The sequence below is a fragment of the Nestor notabilis genome, unplaced genomic scaffold (genome assembly GCF_000696875.1).
Source record: "Nestor notabilis isolate BGI_N333 unplaced genomic scaffold, ASM69687v1 scaffold1876, whole genome shotgun sequence".
NCBI lineage: Eukaryota > Metazoa > Chordata > Aves > Psittaciformes > Psittacidae > Nestor > Nestor notabilis.
This window is the reverse complement of record NW_009933104.1, coordinates 31,192-48,294: the sequence shown is the minus strand read 5'-3', so window position 1 is coordinate 48,294 and position 17,103 is coordinate 31,192. Positions and strand designations below refer to the sequence as shown.

Below are 17,103 nucleotides of genomic sequence, written 5' to 3'. Positions count from 1 at the left end.
GGAGGCTGGAGAGAGAAGGGGGGTTGTCACGACCCTCTCTCCTTGTCCTCCCCCAGTTCTGACCATCCCTTTCTGCCACCGCTCCAGCTGTTATGGCAAAACCCACCCCAAGGATGGGCTTCCCCGCATCCTTGCTCCGACAGTACCTGCAGACTTCCCCGCATCCTTGCTCCGACAGTGCCTGCAGCAGCAGCTCCCTCAGCCGGTGCAGCTGGGACTCCAGCTGCTTGTTGTGGTCCTCCAGGATCTGCATGCGGGTCTCCAGGCGGCTCTTGTGCTGCCGGAGGATTCGTGCTTCCGCCAGGAGCTCATCGTTACATGGGTCTTGCATGGATTCGGGGGAGCCTGTAGCCAAGGTTGGAGACTCCACGGCCTCATCGTGCTGCCATTTCAAACGTCTCAGCTCTCCCTGGAGGATCCTGTGGGATAGCCTCGCTCAGCATCACTGCTCTCCTCAGAGACAACACGCCCCTGGAGCCTTTGCCGTGAAGCTTGAGGACCTGCATGATCCCGGACTCTGTCCCTGCACCACAGGGTATCCTTCCTGCAGCTCTATCCCGCTTACAAAGAGACATGCAACTGCTTCCTAAGAGGCTGAGAACGAGGGCAGGGAAAACATCACCTCCCCCGGAGTCATCTGCCCTGCCTAGAGCCTCACCTCGTATGGTCCAGAGCAGCACCACCACTGTTTGTGAGGGGCTCAGGGAAGACAGACAGCAGTGCCCTGGGCTCACTTCAGCCAGTTTGGGGTTCAGGAGGGGAACAGGTTCTGGGGATGGGGGCAGGAACATTTTGGGTCTTCTGCCTTCCTCAAAGAGCACACCCTCACTGAGTGCCCCAATGAAGGTTTTAGGGCTCAGCCTCTACACCCTCCAAACCAGCCCACCCAGCTCCTCCGATCCCCACATCCAGCCCCAGCTCCACTCTGAGCTCTGACAGGCTTTTCCAACCCCTTTCCCTTAGGCTATAACCCCCCCTTTCAGAGCTGCCCAAGCCTCTACCTGTTTTCATCCTCTAAGTGGGCCAGGATTCGCTCCAGCTCTCCCTTGTCATCCATGCTGAGGCTTCCTGGAACCTGCTGACTGCCCCCGGGCTCTCTGTCAGTGATGGGGCTGGAATGGCGCAGCAGGTACTGGTCCTCATCCCTGTTGCAGTAGGTGGAGAAACACCTTAGTGAGAAACATCAGTCCCGCAGGATTTGTGTGTCCATAGGGAAAGGACAGCCTGGAGAGAGGTGGTTTCATATGGGAGCTTGTTCTGGCTGCTGTCAGAAGCGGCCCTTTGGTAGCCAGGGGGGACCAAGAACCTCAGGCTCAAAGGAGCTGGGAAGTAAAGCATCTCTGTGCCCTGGCTAGACAGGGATGGAGCCACAGGAGCCCTGATTCAACAGGAGGGGAGGAGGAGGGAAAGGAGGCAGAACTCACAGGCTATCGTCAGGGGACAGGCTGTCACTGAAGAAGGAACAATTCTGGCTTTCCATCTCTGCAAGCCTGGAGGAAAGAGAAACGGGTTCAGATGCGGTGAGAGACACCCTGAATGTCTGCTTAACGCACCTTACATACAGCAGCCCCTGCCAGACTCCTCTCTGCAGAATAAAGAGCTGCTGCCATGCAGCCAGCTCAGCATCCTCGCACATAACCAGAAGGGTGGGAATGTGCCCTGAGCTACATGAGCTACAGGCTCCCTGCACTCCTCAGGTCCCCACACTGCCTGGAGCCATGCCGAAGGCAGAGGCACAAGGCAGCAGCACTGGTGAGCACACAGGCAGAGCAAGGTGCTGAGGAATCCATCCAGCAGCTCATACTGAGAAAAGAGCAGGAGGGTACAAAGAGGCTGCTTCAACACTGAGACATCTGCTGTCAAATGCATGGTGTTGGCTGCCAATTGTGTGGCACCAGCCGCATCCCAGGCAGGAGCAAAGTGGAGCAGGCAGGTTTGCCTGGCCCTGAAGCTGCCTCTTCCCATCACACTGCAGCCAACCCCGTGTGCTGGGAAGCATGGAGGGGGCTGCAGGTAGCAGGAGCTCATTACATCTGCCCTGAAGCCCCTCTGCACCCGTCAGAGCCGCGGTCCATGCCCTGACAGGGCAGCACTGCCCATGGTGATACCTGCTGGCAAAGTGCTCGATCCGGGAGTGGGTATCGGCATGTGGCAGCATCGGGGAGGAGGCTGGTCTGGAAGAGATGCACACTGGTCAGCAAGGCTTGGAGCTAGGGCTTGGAGGTGCTGCCCTGGTCTCACCTGGGCTGAGAAGAGCCAGGGACAGGCTTGGAGAGGGAGACGGAAATCCCTGCTCTGCCAAGAACTAGGTGCCATATCACCCAGAGCAAGTGCCCGCTCCAACCCTCCCAAGGGAGCCCTGTCTTGCAGCTGAGATACTGCTTCCATCTGCAGAGCCCACATATCAGATGGGCTCAAAAGACACAGCCCGGCGTGCAGCCAACTCACGTCTCGGTGAAGTCAGCCTCAAGGACGGACTGGACGGGCAGGTAACCTCTCTGCGGGTGCTTGCTGAAGTACTGCTTGGACCGAAACTTGTTCTTCAGCGTTGTGGCAAAGTCTCTCATGTTCTCACTGGATGTGGTCTGCAGAGGCACAGACATTAACAAAGTGCTGCTTCATTACAAGTGGGGACCACAGGTCAGCAGGGAAGATCTCCCTTCAGGCTGGGCATGAGCTCCGTAGAGGAAGAGGCAGACACAACTGAGGAAGCAAGGAGGGCACATGGCAGTTCTGTTACCCTGTCATAGGGCTTGGCACAAGCCAAGCTGAGCAATGGTGGGTGCCCACTGTGCTCACCATGAGCCCCAGAACAGCAGGGATACAGGCAGCCTTCAGCATGCAGAGGGGAACAAAAACATACAAAGGGATCCACTTCTGGGGATGCACCAGCCTAAACATCACAAGGCTGCTGCTGTCAATGGGGACCTGCTCTCAGCCAAGACCAGCCCAGCTCCGTACCGGGGTGTAGTACTCCATGATGGGGTAGTGCAGCTTGTTGCCCTTGCTGGCTCGTCCAGTGAGGAAGCAAGTCTGGCAGATGTCCACATTGAACTGCTTCAGGCTCCGATACCTGGGGAGACCAAGAGGCCATAGGGAGGCAGGGAGGCAGCAGAATCACCTCGTTTTGGATCCAAGAGGTCAGCAGGGGACAGAGGTGTTCTGCTTTGCTCTTGCTCCCCACTGAACCCACAGTGCTGATGGCTGAACTCCCCAGAAAAGCATCCTCCTTCCCCTCTGCTGGTACCCTGTCTGACCTGCCTGAAGCACTGCTGCCGCAGAGCAATAGGTCCCCCCAACAGCACAGAGCAAATTCAGCCCCATCCTGCAGGACACCACACGCTTCCCTTGGGGGCCAAGGTATCACAACCCCTACCTGAAGCCTTTGATGGGGCACTGCCGGCAGACGGAGCACTTGGTCTGGTGCTTCACTTGCTCAGCCATGGTGACCCGGTGCAGCACAGCCAGCCACACCATGGACTGCGGCTCCAGGTTGGCCCATTCCAGGAACTGGGATACCTCGATGGCGGGTTTCCCATTGCTCTGGGAGGGGAGAGGAAGGGGCTGCTGTGCTGGGGTGCAAGCTCCTCGCCACCTCTGGAGCCTGTCCCCAGCACAACTACTGCAGAGGGGACATCCCGGACCACATCACTCTACTCACGAAGCGGAAGCAGCTGCGGATGCTGGGCTCCACGTTGCTGCCTCCGAACGCCGCCACTTCCCCCAGCTGGCGCGGGACCTGGATGGCCTCATGGAGCAGGACACCGAGGTGCCGCTGGTCACACAGCCCCCCGGAATTGGCCACTTGGCTGAAGAGATCTGCCACAGGACACACACACACAGAGCCCTGTTAGACACATGGGTGATGTCCAGTGCACTGGGCAGGGTGCAGGCATTGGGGATGGATGAGTGGATCAGGCCAGGGAGCTCAAATAAGAGGGAGAAACTGATCTATGGTTAAATAACCTTTTCAGCTCCCAAAAACCAGGAGCTTAGAGTCTGCTTGAGATGACATACGTCAGTTCTTTAAGAGCCACAGCTGGCCTGTCCTCTATGAATCTGCCCAATCCCTTTATTTAACCCCTTGATGCTTCCTGTACTAAGCCCTCTGTAGTATCCCATGGCAGAAAGTACCATGGTTAAAATACAGCAAGCAAAGGGGCTTCCTTTAATTTGTCTGAAACCCCAGCCATGCACTCCCAGGTGTTTTCCTTCTGGGAAGCACTGGATAAGGGTTGCCTGTTTGCTTTCTCTGCACTGTTCCTTATAGTACCATGCAAGCAAGATCACTGCAGCACCAGTCAGTTTGCAAAAATGCCTCCTGATTTAGGTGGCATAGGAAGGGAGACAAAGGTGGTGGTGCAAGCAGATTAGTCTCTGCAGGAAGCTGTTTCTCTGCTTTTTCCGGGCAAAGAAGGGCTATGACAGGAAACAAAAGCACTTTCCCCAGGTTACTCCGCACCAGACCCCAGGGGAGGCGGACAGAGGACTCACACTGAAACTTCTCCTTGACCTCTGTGCCGCACAGACATGCAATGCCTGTCTTGAAGGAGAGAGCCCTCATCTTCCCGCTGCGGCCACTGCAAGGCGAGATATTGCACAGGTTTGTTGATGTTCTGGAGGTGTTTGAATGCAGGGGGTCAGCAAGGCAAGCATGCACCTCGCCGGTGCCAGGGCCTCTCTGCAGCACTGCCAGCTGGAAGAGCAGCACAGGGGTTTCCTTCCAAGCATGGCAGCCCCACAGCGCAGGGGGATGCGGAGACACTGGTACCTGTCAAAGACATTGAGCAGCCAGTTGAGGCTCATGTCCACACAGAGAGGCACATTGACCAGGATGCCCCGCTCCTCCTCCAGCCTCTCATAGAGGGCGGTGAGGCAGTGGATGACCTCCACCACGTCCATTGCTCGGTCACTGGGCTGCAGGTCGTGCTCACTGAAGATTTCCAAGGCTGTGGTCAGGGTCACCATATCCACTGCGCAGAACGCACGGGCAGAGGGAGCAGAGGCAGAGAGGGAAATGGGAAAGGTGAGAACCAAGATGTGGGAGAGGCAGCCCTGCCCTGAGCAGAGTAAGACCCACTGTGGTGGGGAAGATGCTGGCAGGATGGGCGCAGCTCCCAGAATTGCTCTCTCACCTGTAAACTCCTCCCAAAATACCCACGTAGAGGCATAGAACGGTTTGGAAGGGACCTTAAAGCTCATCCAGTTCCAACCCCCTCCCATGGGCAGGGACACCTTTTAACTGGAGTCTTATCAACAGTGTGTAAGTGAGGTTTACTGGCTCCCTCCCTCCTCTTTAACTAGTGGAGCGCTCTCTGCCCCTGCCAGCGAGGATGGTTTCTGCTCTCAGTTACATCCATGGCTTCTCTGGGCTCTCTTGGAGCTCCTGGGTGAGCCCCTGCCTGATCCCACAGCTCTGTAAGTCTGAACTGGACCACTTTGTTCCCAAATACCTTTGACTAACACCTGACCTCGGGGCATTTCCACCCTAAGCCTGCAGAGAAAGGCACTGGCACAGTGGATTTGCTCAGCTTCCCAGCCACAGGCTCATCTTCCCTGCGCTTCTCGCCTCAGCTACCTGTCCTTTGATGGGCTCCTGCCTTTGATGTGCTGTTAAAAGCTTGTTTTAGTTTAATGCCTTTATCGAGGGAGACCCAGCAGGAGGGAAATGCTTCCCGCACTCACGTCTCAAGGCTTTTTGTACCCGTCGTAGTTTCATTGCCGTCCGATACGCCGAGAACTTGATGTTGTTCAAATCCGCTGCAATAACACAGGAAAAGAATGGAACTGCAGCTCGACATCCTGATCTCCAGGGCAATAAACAGCAGCTGCAGCTCCCAGGCACCAGCCCCACCAGCAGAAGCAGAGAGTGTGTGGGAGAAGGAAGGGCAGAGCCTGGCAGGGGGTGGCTCCCCATTGCTTTGGGGGTCCCTGTGCCACGGAGGGGAGCAGGAGGGTTTGGGGGATCTCTCTCAGCACCCCACGCTGAATGGCTTTGTCTCAGCCTCCTTACCCAGCGTCTGGTACAGCTCCGTCATCTTTGGGTGGTCCCAGCACGTTGTCTGGGCCTGGTGGCTGGAAGGAAAATAGAAGGAAACCAAGAGTCAAACTGGGAATTAAGCAGCTGCTTAATTACGTAGATAACCAAAGGGGCCCGGCCAGCCCTAGGAGAGAGTCCCCCAGTGCCTGCAGATGCTGGGGTTGCTGCACCCCACTGAGCACTCCCCAGCCACAGCAGCATGGAAGATGCCCATAGGGGTGCTCCCACTTGCTGCCAGCCCCACCACTCCTTCCAGCCATTGTCCCCCCTCATACGGAACATCTCTGCAGGCAGGGAAAGCCTGGTTCTGCCAGGCTGGGGGCAACACTTCGCTGGAGGTCAGTGCTCAGAGCAGTCTGCTCACTGCTCCCCGCTCCTAACTGGTCCCCAGTTCCTGCTCCCACTGAGCCAGAGCACACCACGGGCTGGGAGCACACTCACTTGATGTAGTATGGCACTTTGTTGGGGGAAATGGCTCGCTCCCAGGGGACCTGGACAGAGGCTGCAAGAAGAGAGACACAGATCCCAAATCAACCAAACGCTCCGTTAGGCTGATGCTGTTTCTGATGAAAGCACAGCAGGACCTTGTCAGCAGGTGGGTGCCTCTGAAGAGGCTCTGCCTTTCCAAATCACCAACTGGGGGCGTTGGAGCAGATGCTACCTGTAAGAGACACAAGACTGCTGGTCTTGTTTAGAGGCATCTTGCGTCTCTTGAGATGGGCTCTGAATGTGGCTGAGCTCAGAACTCAACAAAAGACATTTCATGATTTGATGATGCTCAAGGCAATGCTGTGGTCACCAGTGGGATTTGGGCACACGCAGCACTGCCTGTTATGGCCAGGCTTGGGCACCCACAGCATCTGCTGTTCCCATTACTCATACTATGTGTGTCAGCTGCAGCATCTAAGGAAGATGAGGACTCATCCCATACCAGTTGCCTGCCACCCTATGTTTATTATCTAGAGGATGAAAACCCTTTTACCACCCTCAGCTATTCTTCTTTGTCACAGGCAGCTTATCAATTCCAGCAACTGGAAGAGCTGTTCTTTCTTTCAGATAGGAAGACATGGCCTGCAGAGAAGCACAGGCCAACAAACCCCACTGACACCTGGAGGCCCTGAACTGCTCAGCATTTCCAAGGATGGACTCCACAATCTGCTGCACATCCTTTGCAGGTCTGAGAGCCATCAGCAGCTCTGACCTGTGGGAACAGCATCCCTCTGCCTCCCCATGTGAATGAAAACCTCCTTAACATGCACATTCTTGGCCTCCAAATGATTAACACCATAGGGTTCTGCCCTTTTCTGGTACCTGTTGCCCTGCCTACCCAATCTCTGAGGCTAGCACAGCCCCAGCATCCTCTGAGAGCTGCACAATGAAGGGGAACCACACTCATGTCCCACCGTTGTTCCACAAGGTGAGCTAGCACAACACTAACTCTGGGAGATGCTTTTCTAGCTGTGTGTGTGTGGCTCTGGGCTCAGCAACAGGACTCTGCACCCCATTCTGCTCTGCCACAGCCCATGCTGAGCCGCCCTGCAGAGGCAGCCTCACGGTGGGAAGCCAGAGGGATCTGCTCACGTACAGGAGAGGAAGTGCTGGGAGCCTGGTCCGAAGTCCCGGTGGGCATCTTGGAGCTGCTTCAGGCGTTCGTTTATGGAGGCCTGGAGAGTGGGACAGAACTCAGTGGCATTCCTGTCGTGCATTCCGGATTGGACTCCCATTCAGGAAAGCTTGTGGATGGACTCAGACAGCACACAGGTCCTCTTCCTTCCTCACCTGCCTTGGTATGTGCATTCCCCAATGTGCTCAGCCCTCTACAACCCCTCCACAGGCTGAGGCAGCACAGGCCACATCTCCAGCTCACCTCTGCCCATGTCTTCACAGATATCAAAGCAGCCACAGTTGGTGCTGACTCATCCCCACCAGATCCTGATTCTCCTCAGACAGCATCCTTGTTCCTCCCATTCCCTTTTCCTGCTCAAGACCTCTACAGATTTACCAGCAGCTTTCCTCACACTGAACTGAAGCTCTCCCTCCAGGAACACCAGCTATGCCACCCCTGCTATGCCAAGCCTTACGTATCATCCCTGAAGCTCAGCAGCAACAACCCTTCCCCAGCATCCTCCCACATGTGGTTTATTTGCAGTGCTTGGTCCTGACTCCTTCCCACCTGCAGCTGCTTCCAGCGTGTGTTGATCTGCTCCAGGGTACGGGAGTTCTCCATGGATAGGTGGACATCCGAGATGGCGAGCTGGTGTGCAAGATCATTGACCACTTTCACCCCATCCTTCACGGGGGAGAGCTCCTCTTTGAACAGCTGGAGCCCCATGCCCAGAGCAGGGCAAGAAGGAAAAGAAGCAGGTGAACAATCAGGACTTGGATCTGATCCTATGCTACAAGCTAGGGTGGGCTAGTGGCTGTCAGGACACTGCTGACCAACCCTCCACAGAGTACCTCAGCCGGGGAAAACCAAACCAAACCCCAGCCAGGCTGGAGATCACTCAAATCACATGGGAAGTGGAACACGGACAACAGCTCATCTGTGCTGAGCCACTGTACCTGTGTGAGGTCTGTGCCATGACAAGGTGCTCAGCACAGCCAATTGCTCGGACATTGTGGGACAAATCCACCCTCACAAGCTGGGGAGCTGTCAGAGGGAGGACCTGCCCCCTGAGACCCACAGTAACGAGGCTGCATTGGGCCGAGCAGTCAGGAGAAGTGACACTGCCCTCCTGGGAAGCAGCATCTCATCGCCTCTGGGGTGAAGGCTGGAGCCTTCTCAGAGCCAGAAGTACCTTGGTTGACTGGATGTGCTCTGGCAAGGAGTCAATGAAGAGGTCCCCAATGGGTTCCCAGGTTTCATGCACGCTTTCAGCCTGGTCCAGTGTAGTGCTGAGCTCCTCCATGGCCCCTTTAATCTCCAGGAGCTGCTCCAGGGTCCGTTCGATGTGTCGGTGCTGGTCCACACAGCGGGATGTGAGCTTCTCCCACAGCTCGCTGGCCACATTCGCCTGCTTCCAGACAAAGCGGCTGATGTTCTGGATCCGGTGCCGGGGGGACACATCTGTGAAGGCAAAGCAGAAGGGGGACACAGAGCAAAAGTGAGAGCTCAGTCCAAAGGAGAGCGGCCAAGAGATGGAGGGAGAGCAGGGGAACGGGAAAGAGAGGGGGAAACCAAGTGGTAATAGGAACCATCTCTGCACCAGCTCCTCAGAAACCAACCCCAGAGCATATCTGATATTGCCCAATGAGATACACCCCACCTCAGCCTGCATCAACAACCTCTGCCTTCACCCAGGACAGAAGCACTGCTCTCTGCCAGCCTGACCATTGCCAAAGGCTGGGAACAGCAGGATGGTGTGAGGCAGAGCACTGATGTGCCACTTTGTGCCACACCAAACACTTCCACTCCATCCTCTTCAGCACAACCCAGGAGGAGCTGTGCTATGGGAGAACAAGGAAAAGGGAGCTCCTCAGACCTTTGCTTTCTGAAGTTGGTTCTTCTAGTTCCTCAAATGGATGCTGGGAAAGGAAAGCCTGTGCTGACTCCAGGACAGAGTAAATGTATGGTCCCCGAGACTTCACTTCTTCCATGAAAGCCTGGAGAGCAGAGACATGAAAGCCTGAGACAGCAGGTTCAACTGGAGAGCTGTGCCCCTGCTGCCCCCTCACCAAGTGCTGCAGTGATTTATTCACTCCAGGGCCCAAACCTCACTGGAGACACAGAGAGAAGGTAACAGAGAAGTATTTTTGCAGTTTGGGGAAGGAATGCAAGAAGGTGGCTCCTGGATTGCAGCTTTGCTGGAGTGGGGAGGCAGAACAGTGAGCTCAGAAGGGTTTGTTGAGGCAGGGCTATGCAAAATGAACTGCTTTATTGATGTCACTTTCATAGGCACTGCTTGGAGACTCTCCTTACGCAGCAAGAGTATCATCACGCAAACATTCCTTCCTATTTAGCTGCTGGAGGAGCAAGGAGGGGACCAGCAGGATGCGCCAAAGCAGCACATCTGCTGGGGGCAGATGGCTTCAGAGACAGGCTGGTTTAGGATGCCCTCTCATGGCTGTGGGCATCGGCAGTGACATGATGCGGGTCTCCCAGTGACATGGGACCTGCGGCTCCTCTCAGCAGTGAACGGTGTCAGGGGAGGTGTGAGGGCACGTACCGCATGTGTCTCCTTCTCCTGCTGCACCAGGACAACGTCCCCCCGCAGAGGCAGCTGTGCCGAGAGCTCCTCATCCTTCTGCCCCAGCCAGTCTATGATCTCCTGGAGAGGCACCTGCAGCTTCCCGCTGTGGTCGGAAAAGGCCTCCAGCCGAGCCCTGGCAGGAGAGCGAGGACAGCAGGACAGTGGTGAGATGGACAGGGGAGGAGCAGGTTCCCTGGGGACGGGAGGCGCAGCACCGCGGCTGGGGTGACACACAGAACCCCACCAGTGACCGGCGTGGGTTGTGCATGACCCTCAGCCAGCACAGACACTGCACCACCAGGTCGGGTGAAGCACAGAGGCACTGGAGAGAGGAAACTAAGGCTATTCCCGGGGCAGTGACTTTGCATTTGCCTGTGGGTCGGGGCTGTGCTCTGGCGCAGGGGGCTTGGCTCAGCTTTTATGTGACTGGGCAGCTTCCAGGAGCCTTGTGTTGGGGCAGGAGACAATTAACAGACCCCAGTTAAAGGCTGCGTCGTGCTGGCTGTGGAGCTGCAACCTCTGATGGTCTGGAGGGCACGTTCCCTTGTGCAGTGGAAATGGCTCCCAGCAAAGGGACAAGTGCAGTGGAGGTGGCAGTAAGGCAATGGGGAAGAAAGAGGCAAGACAGCAGCAGAGAAAGCAGCAGAAAGCAAGAGCAGGAGTGAAGGAGGGGAGGGAGAAGAGGATGGGATGGGTGGAAATGGAGGGGATGCTTTTCAGCGCAAGGAGAAAGACTCAGAGGTCTGTGGGTAAGAGAGGAAATCAAGCCAAGGTCACTGTGAATTGATGTGGCGCATCAAGCAAAGAAGTTCAAGCCCTCGTGCCAAGCACATGCAGCAGGCAGTGCCGGGAGGCCACGCCAGCCCCGGGCTTTGCTCCGGGCAGGAACTCTTACCGCAGGCTGTGGGATTTCTTCTTGATCTCGTTCCAGCAAAGATTCATCTCCAGAGGGGCCCGGGGCCCAGCGGCACCGCTCACAGCCCAGGGGGTTACACACGAGGGTCCTGCACCATCCTGTGAGGCTTCAACCTGGGCAGAAACAGAACTAGGCTGCATCCAGGGATCACTGCCCGGTGCTTATGGTGCTTCCCTGGGGACACCTACCCTGTCCTGACACTGCCTGGCTTTCCAACCTGCCCTGCTCCCAGAGGGGTCTGTGGAGGAAGGATGCAGTGCCAGCACCAGCAGCACCAAGAGCAAAGGTTGAAGGAAGGGCTTAGTGCACATCTCTGCTCTGCAGGATCTCTGTTCCTCAGTTATCCAGCAATGAACTTATCTCACTGCTAGGGATTAAATCAGAGCTGGCCACTGTGTGTCACAGTCCCTGCAGGGCACACAGTGATTTCTTTCTATGCCATACAGGCTGCTGTGCTTTGGAGAAAAGGGAAGCACCGTGGGTCCTGTTGTTCCTAGGACCAAGGGGACCTGCCAACCTCTTTTACACCATCCCCAGTACTGGAAGCTGCCACCTGCTCCTCTACAGAAGCATAAGGATATTTCCTTCCTGCACAGAAACTCTGAGATGCTGCTTCTCCTCCCCAGATGCTGCTTCTCTGTCACACCTCTCCAGAATGGGCAGTGCTGCCGATGGCAGCAAATCCTAACCCAGCCACACAAAGGAAGAGCATCAGCCAGCCTGGAAAACCAGGTGCTGATCCCCGGACAACAAATCCTCAGAGGATGGGGCAGAAATCCTCTCCTAAGCCTTTAGCACTCTATCATGCTCCTGCTCTTGATGTCAATGAAGACAACATTGTACTTGCTGGCAACAGCAGCACACACCAGCAGGACAAGCAACATCTCACACAGGACCCAGCGAGTAAGGGGGGATTTCCTCTCCAAAAGAACTAGTCGTGCACAGCACAGGAACATGTCTCATTTCCACAAGTGAGACATTGATGGGCTTTGTTAGGGAAACGGCAGCATTTCGATCTAATGTTACTTTGATACTAGAGCTCATTTGTGATAATTATCCCCAGGTGATTAATCAACCATAATTAACTGCATTAGCACTTTCTAAACAGCGTGTACAACAGGCACCCCTTTGCCAGAGAAGGACAGCTGCCTCTGGGGAAGAGCAGCAGCTCTTCCAAGGGAAATGTGCAGATACTTGTCCTGTCCAAGGGGTCCAAAAGACAAGGGGACAAATCCAGCCAAGCCAAGGAGAAAAACAGGCAGGAGGAACCCACCAGACAAGGGATTTATCCATACAGCTAAACCAATACCCCCTCCACACCAGTGCTCAGAGGGAAATCAAATGGTCTCTGAGACTGGTTCTAAGTTTGCTTCACCTAAACCCACCTAACACCAGCCTGTTCTCTGCCTCCCCATCCTGCCACTCCAGGAGCATCAAGGAAACGGAGAAAACCATCACCCACGGAGTTCACAGGAATCTTGGGGCCATGAATAATAAACTGCTCAAGCAAAAACTGCTGCTTGCACATAGAAAAATCGATACTCTGCATGGGCGCATCCTCATGAAGTAGGTTATCCTCACAGCACTATCAGCACTCCAGTCCTCCCCTCTATGCCGGTGGCTACCAAAGGAGGGATCAGCTCTACCTGGATGGAAGTGCACAGCTCAGCAGACACAACGCAGCCCTCCCAGCCTTGTTTAAGTCAAAAGCCCACCAAGCCTGCAACTCGCAGACCATGCCCAGTAGATGAGCCAGTGACAGTGGCCAAGCATCTGCTCCCCTAGGACAAAACTCCTGCAAGCGAGCAGAGGGGAAAAGCAGGGCTTTCCCTCCCAGCATCCCCTAACCATCCCTTCCCCAGAGCCCCGGCAGCCCGGAGCCACATTCCCGCTCCACTCTTCAACACAATTCCAGGCGCATCTACCTGTGCTAAGCCTCAGATCCGCCACAGGGCCACTCAGCTTCCTGGGGAGAGCGGGCATCGCCTCCCCCCCCTCCGGGTGCTGCCAGGCAGCACCCGGCAGGGAAGGAGACGGGCACCGTGTGCTCAGCAGAGCAGCCCGAGCACTGACCCCCCAGGAATGTGGAGGGGGGCGGCAGCGCCTCGCAGCCAGCCTCAATCCCAGCTTTGTCTGGTGGCATTCCGGCAGCTTCCAACCTGCCTTAACCCCGGTGGTGCCACCGCTGCTGCCCGCAAAGCAGGAGGGGGGCAGAGGTCTGTAGGGGACCCCAGCGTGGGAAAGCGCCGTGCGGGAAGCTGGCCCTGTACAGGTGGGTTGTTCTGGGAACTGGGGAAGATCCATCCCCGCAAGGGAATGGCAAAGGTGATGGTGGAGCTGGGACGGTGACAAGCAGAGACCTTGTCCTCAGGTGCTGGAGCACACGCAGGGCAGATGGGGTGTTTGGAGCAGAAGAGGCAATGTACCAGCAATGTACCCATTGTACCCAGGCAGTGGTCCCCAGCAAGCTTTGGCTACCCGGAAGAGAAATAGTCATGTCCTTGAGACCCAAGAAGCCAAAGATGCCCCTTTGCCCCACACATGCCCCAGCCCAGCAGTGGGTGCCAGCACAGATGTTTCTGCCTGCCTGGACGGGGTGCAAATAGTTTGTTTATGCCAGAAGGCTCTGGGCTGGCTCCTTGTGCCCCCCACAGTCCTGACGCCCAGCATTGTTTCCATGCTCTCCTCCACCTACCCGGAGGGAATCAAAAGCTCCCTCTATCTCTCATTCTCTTCCCCTCCTTCCCTGCCCGCACATCTGGCTGCTGCTGTCCTTCCCTCCCTCCCTCTAGGACCAGCACCAGCCTCCTCTTCCCACCACCTCCCAGGCTGGACTGATGGAGAACCAGCTCCCAGACTGGGGAAAGAGGCTTCAGCAAGGCCAGGGTACAGCTAAGGATGAGATCCTTAGTATGTTGGGCTGCATCACTAGCAGTGTGACCAGCAGGTCGAAGGAGGTGATCCTGCTCCTCTGCTCTGCTCTCGTGAGACCTCACTTGGAGTATTGTGTCCAGTTCTGGTGTCCTCAACATAAAAAGGACATGGAGCTGTTGGAGCAAGTCCAGAGGAGGCCACGAGGATGATCAGGGGCTGGAGCACCTCTCATATGGAGACAGGCTGAGAAAGTTGGGGCCGTTCAGCCTGGAGAAGAGAAGCTGCGTGGAGACCTCATAGCAACTTCCAGTATCTGAAGGGGGCCTATAAGGATGCTGGAGAGGGACTCTTCATTAGGGACTGTAGTGGTAGGACAAGGGGTAATGGGTTTAAACTTAAACAGGGAAGTTCAGGTTGGATATAAGGAAGAAGTTCTTTACTGTGAGGGTGCTGAGGCACTGGAACAGGTTGCCCAAAGAAGTGATAAATGCTCCATCCCTGCAGTGTTCAAGGTCAGGTTGGACAGAGCCTTGGGTGATATGTTCTAGCGTCTGGTGTCCCTGCTCATGGCAGGGGAGTTGGAACTGATGATCTTAAGGTCCTTTCCAACCCAAACCATTCTGTGATTCTATTTCTGCAGCCTGCCGGGAGCTTTCAGGACAAGTAAGGACGAGAGAAGAGGGCTGTTTCCTGGCAACACCTACACTTGTGAGCAGGAGGGCACTGCAGACCCTTTGAGTGAGTCGGGCTGTCATTAACATTGCAGGAGCCAGCAGCCACATGGTGCACAGCACCCAACACACTGATGCCCACACAACACAAAGCCAGGCTCAGGCAGTGACTGGGGGAAACCTGTGCTGGATATGACCTGAGCTGAGGATGTTTGCACCCTTCCCCTGTGCTGTCTTGGTGGTGGGTCCCACAGGGTGTTCTGCCCCAGCTCCCCTCTCCCAGCAAGCCCCACAGAGCTCTGACCCCATTGTAGAGGCTTGGACTGCTCAGGCAGCTCAGGAGGGCATTTGCTCATCTTGTTCTACCCCTCTCCTTCCCCGCTTCATCTGCTGGGCTGCTCATTAACCATCCATGCACTGTAGCAGCTGCTCAACACAGGCAAGTCCTGGCTCAGCTACCAAGAGCATCCCCCAGTTGCAAGCCTCATCCTTACATGCTGGAGCCACTCCAGAGACAGTTCTGCAGACCCCAGCTCTCCAGGGCAGGATGGGTCCATGCTGATGGAAGCCACAGCAGGGAGGAGCCCTGACTCAGCCTTTGCTTTTCATGTTTGAAGCACGATGAAGAAGGAAAAGAGGCAAAGCCGGGACCTCATTCCCCCTAGGAACAACAATGCCAGGGCCCAAGGGGAACTTTGGCTCCATCCATCAGTCTGTTGTCAGGTGAGAGGTACCCTGGGGCAACAGCTACAGGCAGCAAAGGGGAGGCCATGCTCCAGCATTTCCCCAGCCTTGCTGTCCTGGGTGACCAAGAACAAGGTGCTAAACCAGCATGTGCAGAGCTCGGGCAGCTTTGCAGACACTCACATCACACCTTTCTGTTCCGCTCCACTCTGCCCAGAGACCTTCACCTCTCTGCCTGGCTTTGGTGAGGAGCCCGGGCTGGCTCAGACACCCAGGGGGAAGGAGGAGGGAGACCAACAGTGTGAGCACCCACTCGCCATTCCTCAAGATATTAGACCAGAAAGAGGTCAGATTCCTCCTCTGCACACGGCGTTTGCCAGGAGCTTATTTCCAAGCTGTTCTCTGCAACCAGGGAAATTAGAAACCTACATTTTTGACAAAAGCTGATGTGCTCTTCCAAACTTCTAGGAAAAGAATAAACCCAACCAAGTACAAAAGAGCTGCCACAGTGGCCTCTTCCTCTTTATTTTGAAGGAAGCTTGAAATCCAGCTCTGCAGGTTTTCTCTCGTTCTCTACTTTGGGAAACACTTTGCAGCCAAAATGCTTGAGGAAAGCCAACGCTCTCATTAAGTGCAAGCAGACGGGCGGCTGGAGCCGACAGCTTTCCCTTCCACCAGGAGCAGGAACCCCGGTTTGCTCCACATATACTTGCAACCACTGCAAGGAAGGCTCCCAGACCCAGCTCTTACCTGAGACAGCACACGGGCAGTGCTGCTGTGCTGTAGCTGCTCCGTGACGTGCCACTCAGGACATTGTGGGAGGGCATAGGGCCATTCCTGCATCACCAGCGGCTGCATCAGAACCGATGTTCATGGGGATGGAGACAGCTCTGGGCACGAGCACCTGAAAAGCAGTGTCAGAGTCCCAGGGTCAGCCTGCACCTCCTCATGGAGCTGACCCCCTCCCCAGCTGCCTTCACAAAGCCTAAAGGATGCTTTTTCTTCATCCATTTGTACTAACATTGCAATCTCTTTAAACATCCGACTCTTTTTTTGCATGCAGTTACACAATTTGCTGCAATTAGATTTGGTGTCAGCCAGTCCCACATTGCAGTTTTAAAAGGGTTGGGTTTCTTGAACTACAGGAGATACCCAGGGTTTAAAGGAATAGGGGAAGGAAGGATCTCACTGTCGTGACAACTGTCCTGGTTTCAGGTGAGATACTTAATTTGCTTCCTAGAAGCTGCTATAGTACTGTGGGGCTTTTTTAATCCGGGACAACCACTTATGTGTAGACAAAACAGATATTTACATAACAAACAATTTTTTCAAACGCATTATTTTTTCCTTTTATGTTCAGAAGGAAAACTGCCTGGAGCTGCACAGTCCCCATACACACATCTCACACCATCATCTGCTTTGTTACGAGTTTTGACTCATTATGAAATTCTCTTTTTAACTCCATTTGTAGAATTGTCTCACCCATAAAGCCACTTAACTGTGGCCCCTTGTCTATCCTATGGATCTGAAACAACCTTTGGTCACAGTGCTGCTTTTTGTGGTGTTTGGATTCTGAATCAAGTAAGCAGTGATTTATCCCACTGCCAGTGTCATCCCAGCTTTACAGAGAACCATGAGAAAATAAAGCCCAGAGAAAATGCTGCAAGATTTTTACCTGAATCTGGCAAATTTCTAGAACTGAAGCACAACCCCACAACCCTATGTCTG

At 55.2% G+C, this 17,103-nt stretch overlaps 1 protein-coding gene across 1 annotated transcript in view; it reads right to left on the bottom strand.

The window, feature by feature from the left end:
• The window catches only part of DRP2 (dystrophin related protein 2), a 16,651-nt gene extending 418 nt beyond the window's left edge, over nt 1–16,233 (bottom strand). Inside the window, exons 1-20 of the mRNA XM_010016692.1 lie at nt 16,126–16,233; nt 11,126–11,259; nt 10,207–10,363; nt 9,523–9,643; nt 8,839–9,107; nt 8,214–8,360; nt 7,626–7,704; nt 6,482–6,542; nt 6,014–6,075; nt 5,686–5,760; nt 4,772–4,973; nt 4,495–4,580; nt 3,662–3,819; nt 3,377–3,543; nt 2,962–3,073; nt 2,449–2,585; nt 2,109–2,174; nt 1,425–1,490; nt 1,002–1,145; nt 115–419 (exon numbers count right to left, since the gene is read on the bottom strand). Of these exons, the coding sequence (XP_010014994.1) occupies nt 115–419; nt 1,002–1,145; nt 1,425–1,490; nt 2,109–2,174; nt 2,449–2,585; nt 2,962–3,073; nt 3,377–3,543; nt 3,662–3,819; nt 4,495–4,580; nt 4,772–4,973; nt 5,686–5,760; nt 6,014–6,075; nt 6,482–6,542; nt 7,626–7,704; nt 8,214–8,360; nt 8,839–9,107; nt 9,523–9,643; nt 10,207–10,363; nt 11,126–11,259; nt 16,126–16,233 (2,656 nt within the window). The remainder of the gene's footprint in view (nt 1–114; nt 420–1,001; nt 1,146–1,424; nt 1,491–2,108; nt 2,175–2,448; nt 2,586–2,961; nt 3,074–3,376; nt 3,544–3,661; nt 3,820–4,494; nt 4,581–4,771; nt 4,974–5,685; nt 5,761–6,013; nt 6,076–6,481; nt 6,543–7,625; nt 7,705–8,213; nt 8,361–8,838; nt 9,108–9,522; nt 9,644–10,206; nt 10,364–11,125; nt 11,260–16,125) is intronic.
• Nucleotides 16,234–17,103: the final 870 nt, after the last annotated feature.